The 8,151-nt window shown below is 51.8% G+C and overlaps 1 protein-coding gene across 6 annotated transcripts in view; it reads right to left on the bottom strand.

The window, feature by feature from the left end:
- Positions 1-33: 33 nt before the first annotated feature.
- The window catches only part of HDAC4 (histone deacetylase 4), a 190,859-nt gene continuing 182,741 nt past the window's right edge, over positions 34-8,151 (bottom strand). For all 6 annotated transcript variants that reach the window (XM_017835634.1, XM_017835633.1, XM_017835636.1 and 3 more), the window contains 3 exons: positions 3,210-3,294; positions 1,387-1,528; positions 34-823 (listed from right to left, as the gene is read on the bottom strand). In XM_017835634.1, coding sequence (XP_017691123.1) covers positions 784-823; positions 1,387-1,528; positions 3,210-3,294 — 267 coding nt within the window. In that variant the 3' untranslated portion in view covers positions 34-783. The remainder of the gene's footprint in view (positions 824-1,386; positions 1,529-3,209; positions 3,295-8,151) is intronic.

The following is an 8,151-nucleotide window of genomic DNA, read 5'->3' as shown; positions in this document are numbered from 1 at the left end:
GTTTGTTTGTTTGTTTGTTTGTTTGTTTGTTTGTTTTTTTTACTTAAGGCATTGTTCCTCAAACTTCAGAAAATCCAGCTGCACCAAATCCATCAATTAGAAAAAAAGGCACAAACTCATCTTCAGATGGCTTTGGAGACCATAAAGCCGACTCCATCTGGGCTCACGTTTCCCCCTTTCTCCTTCCCTTTCCTTTAGATGTCAGATGAGTCCCTCATTCCCTGTCCCTCCCCGTTAAAAATACACCATCTCCCAGAGTTCCCGTTCCGACAGGAGCTGTCGCTGACTCCCAGGCAGGCAAGAGTCATTCCAAAATATCCAAGAAATGAAACTACACGATGGGCCGAGTGGTTCAAGCGGAGATTGCTCAGTTGTGGGTCATCAGCTTGTAAGCACCAGTTTTATGTTAAGGTTTGTTTTATTTTCGCATGTGTTTGTTGTTGAAGCTTTGATTTCTTTATATTTTTTGTGTGTGTTTTTTGGCAACTCTGCCAAAGACTTCCCGGGCGTCATTCCTCGTTCCGCTCCCAGTAAGGACCAGAGGAAGAGCACCCAACATTGTCAGTCCTTTGCTGCTCTTCACCAGCATTTTTCGGCAAATAGAGACTCAAAGATACGCAGAGATTCCGGTTTTGTTGTCGGTTGCTTTGCTTTACACCTGGCTGTCCTTCCCGTGTTCTGGAATTAACCGCGACAGGACGCAGGAGTAACAAGAGAAAGCTTCTTGGCAGAGCTTCGAGACGAAGACGAACAGACAGGAGAACTCCAGCTCGAAGGTTAATGCTACAGGGGAGGTTCCTCTTCCATGGGCTCGTCCTCAGGTCTGAGGGGATTCACGGCCAGGCAGGATGGGGAAGGGAGGGAAGAGAGAAAAGAGGGTTGAACACGGCAGAGCTGGACAAAGTGGTGCCAAGTTTCACCCATGACATTCCCATGACCTTCCTACCTGCCAGGCTGGGATCAGCTGGCTCACCTGGAATCAAAACTCACCCCTGAGAAGGGTGTTTGGACAATCTGTTCTCACCCCTGGAGCTCTGGCAGCCTTGGTGCTGCACCCACTGCCCCGGGGAGCCTGTTCAGTGCCCCATCACCCTCTGGGAAGAACCTTCTTCTAAACTCACCCTGACACAACTCCAGGTCATTCCCTGGGGTCCTGTCAGTGGTCAGCCCCTGTGTAACATTCCCATTTCCTGCAGCAAGATCAATTCCCCCTCGTGGCCCAAACCCACACCGGGCTCTGGCAGGAGCAGCAGGGCCAGGCACAGGGAGCACATACCGAGCCCACGACCCAGGACGGGTTTAGGAATCCATGGAGGACAGGGAATGCAGAAGGAGAGGATGAGCCCAGAAGGGGTGGGATGGGAGGTGGGAAGGGAAGCAGCTCACCTCTTCTCTGCTGGCTTCACGCCCACGGACAGCGAGGCCATGGCCGTCACTGTCTCTGCCTCCTCGTTCTCACACTTCTGAGCCTCCACCAGGGAATAGCCCACCGTGGAGGCAGAACGCTGCAGGGAGTGCCAGTACTTGCCTGGGGGACAAGGGACAACAGGGACATCAGGGCTCCTGCCCCATCACAGCTCCTGCTTTCCCAGACCCACCAGCCCTCTCAGATCCACCCCAGGAACACTCATCACACCCATGTGACCTTGAGCCCTGCCTGCTCTCACTTCATGGTGTTCAATAACCTTCCCCCTTTTCCCTCCCCTTCCCTTCCCTTTCCTGAAATTCCCTGAAATTCCCTTTCCTGAAATTTCCTTTCCTTTCCTTTCCTGAAATTTATTTCCTTTCCTGAAATTTCCTGAAATTTCCTTTCCTTTCTCACATCAAAACCCTCAGAAACTTCCAGACCTAAGGACAAACAGTGGAGAGGGAAGGATTCGGTCCAGACCTAGACTGGACACCTGTATTCAGTTCCTAACTCCCACATGCTTTTTCTGGGCAAATTCCCTAAAACTAACGAAGTCCAAGTTGGATTTAGAACCGTGAAGGTTGGAAAAGACCTCCAAGATCATCAAGTCCAAGCTTCAACCTTAGATGGATTTTTTTTTTATGCAGGCAGTTTGCCACCCTTTTTCGTTGGAAACACCAGAGGGAAGGGAATAAAGGACATTCTCCTGGCCCCCAGGAATTTCCGGGTACCCAAAAAGCCACAGCAAAACCAGAAAGCAAGAACCCAGACAGTGAGGGTGGAACAAGGGGAGGAAGGGTCTTGTTTTCAGGCATCTCCATTTCTCCTGTGCTGGGCAGCAGATCTGAGGGTCTTACTCTAAACCTCTTAATTTGCTGTGCTCATTTTAAAGAGAAAAATCAATGTATCACTGGCTGGCTCAAGGTGCTGCTGAGGTGTCACAGTGGTCCTTAAAAGCTTCTGGAAATGGAATTCAAATTCTAAAGCCACCTGGCATTTTTAGGGGGAAAAAAACCCCATAGTATGGTGTCTTTTAAGCTTTTCACCCTATAAAAGGGAGACAACCCCCCTCCAGTTTTAAACCACAAATGTTTGATGTGGGAAGGTATCAGGACATAGCAGTGGGATTCCCATATTACTCAGGCTCTTCCACTCCATCCCTTAAAGAATTTCCCCAGAAAAGCTCCACTGCAGTGATTTTAACCTTCCTGGATGAATAAACCTGAAATACCAGCAAATTTCACTCACAGAATTCCAGAATATCCTGAGCTGGAAGGAACCCACAAAGGCCATTAAGTGGCCCTGCACAGGACACCCCAGCAATCCCACCCTGTGCCTGAGAGGCTGTTTAACTTCCCTGCCTGTCTATCCTTAATTAGGATGCCGCAACACCCAACAAGACTTGTGTTGTTCAGAGATACTTAACCGCTTTTGAAGGAATACGAGTAAGCTCTGATTGCAGCACAGTCTGTGCTTTACAGAGATTTTAGAGGTTTTAATCTCATTTAGTGTTAGATTAAGGGTTGGACTCGATGATGCTAAAGATCTTTCCAACCTAAACCGTGCCCTGATTCCCTAATTCCCCCCCGAGGGCCAAAGCACTGCCCTGAGTGACCTGCTCGCTGTGCATCACGCTGGCCCAGTCAGACCAGTTTGAGGTGGCACAAACCCAGTTCACGGTGCAGTGACCGCCAGGAAACCAGGACACGGGAACACGGAGCTGCCAGAACATGGAGAAGGCAAACAGGTGTCCCCCCAGGGCAACCCAAAAGGGACCCAGCTGGGTCAGTGGGGTACTCACTGTGGATCTCGATGACCTTCTCCATGGAATGCACCGCATTGGCGTTGGCTCTCTGCTGGAAAACCTTCTCTGGAAGAGGGTCAAGCTGGAAGGAGAAACACCAAAGAAATGTTATCATTGAATCATGGAATCACACACTGGTTTGGCTCATGAGGGACCTGAAAGCCCATCCAGTGCCACCCCCTGCCATGGGCAGGGACACCTTCCACTAGCCCAGGTTGCTCCAAGCCCCGTCCAACCTGGCCTTGGACACTTCCAGGGATGGGGTAGCCACAGCTTCTCTGGGCAGCCTGTGCCAGGGCCTCCCCACCCTCACAGCCAACAATTCCTTCCCAATATTCCATCTAACCCTGCCCTCTGGCAGCTGGAAGCCATTCCCCCTTGTCCTGGCACTGCATGTGATACAAAATGCCCTTTCCATTCTTGACAGCACTTCCTCCTGTTTTCCAGAAGATATTTTCCTCCTGCCTGACAGAGAGCTCTGCCCATATCCATCTCAGCCCTGGCAGCTTTCACTCAGCATAGACAAAGGGAAATCAGATCCAAACTGCAAAGCACATCCTCCTGCGTGGTGTTTTCCAGGAGGTGGGTGTTGCAGAGCACCAAGTCAGGGCTCTTCTGGTGCCAGAAAACATCAGCAAGGACAAGAAGACTTGGACATCCTCCTGTGTCAAGACCATGAGGTCACAACCCTGGCAAAGTCTGTTCTGCAGTAGAAACATCCCAGAGAAAGGCCCTGACAGCACTGCTGGAGGGTCGTTTTGGAGTTTCTTTGATTTCCTTTAGGAAAACCTAAGAAGAGGGGAACACCTTCACCCTCCCCAGTTCTCCACTCGGAGCATGAATTCCTAACAAACCTCCAAGGCTGAGTATCCAAAATTAGAGATGTCCACTGTCTGAAAATAGCAGTCAAGGCCCAACCAAGGATATTCTCCAGCAAAGAACAGCCACGGTTTAATAGTTAAAAAACCAGAAATCCATGGCAAAGTTTAACTGCTCAAAGCCAAGAGAAGCTCCAGCCAAGACTGCTCGTATGAGCACATGGCAGCCATTCCATAGGTACTTCAGGAGCACCAGGAATTGCTGCATTCCAGATTTAGTAATTATGGATTGCACTTTTTATTAATTTTCTGCTCTAAAAATAGTTCTGGTCCAAACTGGTTTCTGTCTGACATTAAGGGAAGGTAAAAGCAGTTCCTGGAGGAATCGTTTAAGTAAGAGCTTTCAGACACAGATCCGAAGTACATTCCTGCTTCCAGAGCACTCTCCTCCTCCCGGAATAACCCTCACACACAACAGCCTCAGCCACTGCTCTCCTGGGAAAGGGAGGAAACACCTCTGGGCATAAGGCAGAGGTTTTAAGTACCTTCTTGAGAGCCTGATCCTGGACAAACCTCCACTACTTCCACATGAAAAACAAGGACAAAGCATTTACAGCAGGGACAGGCAGCACGGTGAGAGCTGCTGGGCTGCAGGACCACGTCCCCCTGCACGTGCTTCCCATCTCACTGCCCACCAGTGGCAATTCCCATGGTGGTATCCCTGCTCCAGAGGACCCAACGTCACTCCCTGGGAACAGGCAGAAGGCTGGTGATGCCCCTGATGGAGGGAGCAGCTCTCTGTGGTTGCCCTGCCCTCCAGCACTGCTGGCAGGGGCTGCTTTAGGTCATGAACAGTGGCTTTGTGGTCTGAACTGCCATCAGCAGAGCTCAGAACCATGGAATCTTGGAATGGTCTGGGTTGGAAGGGACATTAAAGAGCATCTCATCCCATCTCCTGCCATGGGCAGGGACACCTTCCACGATCCCTGGTTGCTCCAACCTGGCCTTGGACACTTCCAGGGATCCAAGGGCAGCCACAGCTTCTCTGAGCAACGTGAGCCAGGGCCTCCCCACCCTCACAGCCAACAATTCCTTCCCAATATCCCATCTATCCCTGCCCTGTGGCAGTGGGAAGCCATTCCCTCTTGTCCTGTCCCTCCATGCCTTGTCCCCAGTCCCTCTCCAGCTCTCCTGGAGCCCCTTTAGGCCCTGCAAGGGGCTCTCAGCTCTCCCTGGAGCCTTCTCTTCTCCAGCTGAACACCCCCAGCTTGGATCAAACTCTCTCCCTGCACCAACCCCACCTCTGCTTTTCCAACTCATGTCCCATCAGCTTCACACGAGTGCCCACAATGTCCATCCATTCCCAAGCCCCAGCACTGCCTCCCTGCCCAGCCCAGCCCTCAGCTGCACAGCCAAAGCCCCGTTTTCATTTCCTGGCTGGTTGGAAACGCGCCGGCTCCTGCTTTTCCATAGCGCCTGTTCCGAGGCGGGAGGTTTGATCTCCGCAGACGCTTTGGGGACTGGCACCGTTCCCCTCATTTCCTACCAGTCCCCACACGGCTCTGGGATCATTCCTGAGGCAGCAAAGCTCCCACAGCTGCCTGTCCATGTGTGTGCAGGCAGGAGCCTCTCACAGGCTGTACATCAAACTGCATCAAAGGGCCGCGGCACAAAGCACCAGCCGCTCCCTCCGACTTCCCTGCATTAAAGAGATTTGAGGAAAGGCCGTGATAAAACTCGTGTTTCCTGCTTTTTGATGTGTGGGTAAGTCAGGGGGATATTGGCCTGATATCTGCACAGCCTTACAGCCCACCTAGGACAAGCGAGAACAGGTCTAGCTTGAAGTATTTTCAAGTGTCTTAGAGCTGTGATTAAAAAATTTCGTGTTTTTTACCTCTCACTCGGCTCAATGAAACCACTCAGGCTGCTGATAATATCCAAGGTATTGGGAGTGCTGGGATCTCCCCACAGCCGCACACTTCCCAACACATCCATTGTTTGGCTCAAGCACTTACTGCAGGCAGATCCTCACACCATGTTGCAGTCACCCCCTGCATCCCAGGAGGAATGACATCCTTCAGGTGTTATTCCCACTGTTTCCCTTTCAAAGTGCATCCTGCCACTAGAGCCAGCTGCTCCCAAAGGTGGATGGAGCCAGAGGAATTGTCTGTGGGGACAACTTGGCTTAAGAGAGGTGGCTGATGCAAAAAAATCTCATGGAATTGTGGAATGGTTTGGGTTAGAAGGGACCTTAAAGCTCATCTCATTCCATCCCCTGTCATGGGCAGGGACACCTTCCACTAGCCCAGGTTGCTCCAAGCCCTGTCCAACCTGGCCTTGGACACTTCCAGGGATGGGGACCAGGGCAGTGGTGGAGTCACCATCCCTGGAGAGGTTTAAAAGATCTGTAGATGTAGCATTTCTTCCTTAATCCTACTGACACTGAAAGTGTGAGAGGAAAAAAGGTAGAAAGCTGAAGTATCTAAAGTTTCCTCTGCAGGAAAATACCCTGAGCTTCCCAGAATCCAAACCCTGTAATTCCTTGGTGTATTTCTCTGTCTTGCCCTTATCTTGCAACCACACCTCCTGGCCTTTCCAGCCAGTTTCTCTGACACAGCTGAGCCTCTTCCTACACAGCAACATGCAGAAAATACAAAATGTAACTCCAAGGGCAAAACACAACTGCAAACACTGCCAAGCAAGCAATGGGTCTAGAGAGGGGAACAAAGAGAAGGGAAGGCTTGGAGAATGAATTCAGAAATAAATTAAAATAGTTATTTTTCAAAAAGCACAAAGCAAGTTATTTAGATCAACCCAAAAAATCAGTTTTTAGCTGCTTCACTCTTTCTAATTCAGACTGCCAAGCACAGGTAGCTTTTATATAAAAAAACACTCTTTAAATCAATGAGTGTCAGAAGGACCCAAAGTGATGCCGAAACTTTGGCAGGTTGGCTGTTTTGGGGGATGAGCTGCCCAAATCCAAGGAAGGTGGTTTTACTGGGATCAACCAGGCTGGAAAAGACCTCTGAGATCACTGAGTCCAATCTTTGCCCCAACATCACTTTGTCACCCAGCCCATGGCACTGATGCCACATCCAGTCTGTCCTTAAACACCTCCAGGGACAGTGACTCCACCCCTCCCTGGGCAGCCCATTCCAAAGTCTGATCCCTCTCTCTGGGAAGAATTTCTTCCCAATGTCCAAACTAAACCTCCCCTGGTGCAGCTCAAGGCTGTGCCCTCTTGTCCTACTACTGGTTCCTGGGAGAAGAGCCTGACCCCCACCTGGCTCCCCCCTCCTGTCAGGGAGTTGCAGAGAGTGAGGAGGTCTCCCCTGACCCACCTCTTCTCCAGGCTGAACAGCCCCAGCTCCCTCAGCCTCTCCTCACAGCACTTGTGCTCCAGTCCCTTCACCAGCCTTGCTGCTCCTCCCTGGACCTGCTCCAGCCCCTCCATGTCCTTCCTGAACTGAGGGCCCAGAGCTGGACACAGCACTTGAGGTGAGGCCTCACCAGTGCCCAGTCCTGGGGCAGAGTCACCTCCCTGGTCCTGCTGCCATACTCTTCCTGATCCAGGCCAGGATGCCATGGATGATGCCAAGAATCACCTCCCTGGTCCTGCTGCCACACACTTCCTGAGCCAGGTCAGGATGCCATGGAATGATGCCAAGAATCGCTGCCCTTAGTCCTACTGCCACACTGTTCCTGACCCAGCCCAGGTGCCATCAAATGATGCCAAGAAGGCCAGCTGGGCACCCCTGGCTCATGTCTAGCTGCTGTCACCATCACCCCCAGGTCCCTCTCTGTCCCCCCACTCTGTCCCCAGCCTGGAGCTGCCGGGGGTTGCTGGGGCCAAAGGGCAGGACCCGGCACTTGGCCTGGTTGAACCTCATCCTGTTGGATTTGGCCCACATCTCCAGCCTGTGCAGGTCGCTCTGCAGCAGATCCCCCGTGCCCCAAGCCGGTGTCCCTGTGTGCAGTGTCCCTGTGTGCAGTGTCCCCGCGTGCAGTGTCCCTGTGTGCAGTGTCCCTGTGTGCAGTGTCCCTGTGTGCAGTGTCCCTGTGTGCAGTGTCCCCGTGTGCAGTGTCCCCGTGTGCAGTGTCCTTGTGTGCGGTGTCCCCAC

This window comes from Lepidothrix coronata, unplaced genomic scaffold (assembly GCF_001604755.1).
Source record: "Lepidothrix coronata isolate B3197 unplaced genomic scaffold, Lepidothrix_coronata-1.0 Scaffold261, whole genome shotgun sequence".
Lineage (NCBI taxonomy): Eukaryota > Metazoa > Chordata > Aves > Passeriformes > Pipridae > Lepidothrix > Lepidothrix coronata.
The sequence above is the reverse complement of the archived record's forward strand: the minus strand, read 5'-3'. Positions and strand labels throughout refer to the sequence as shown.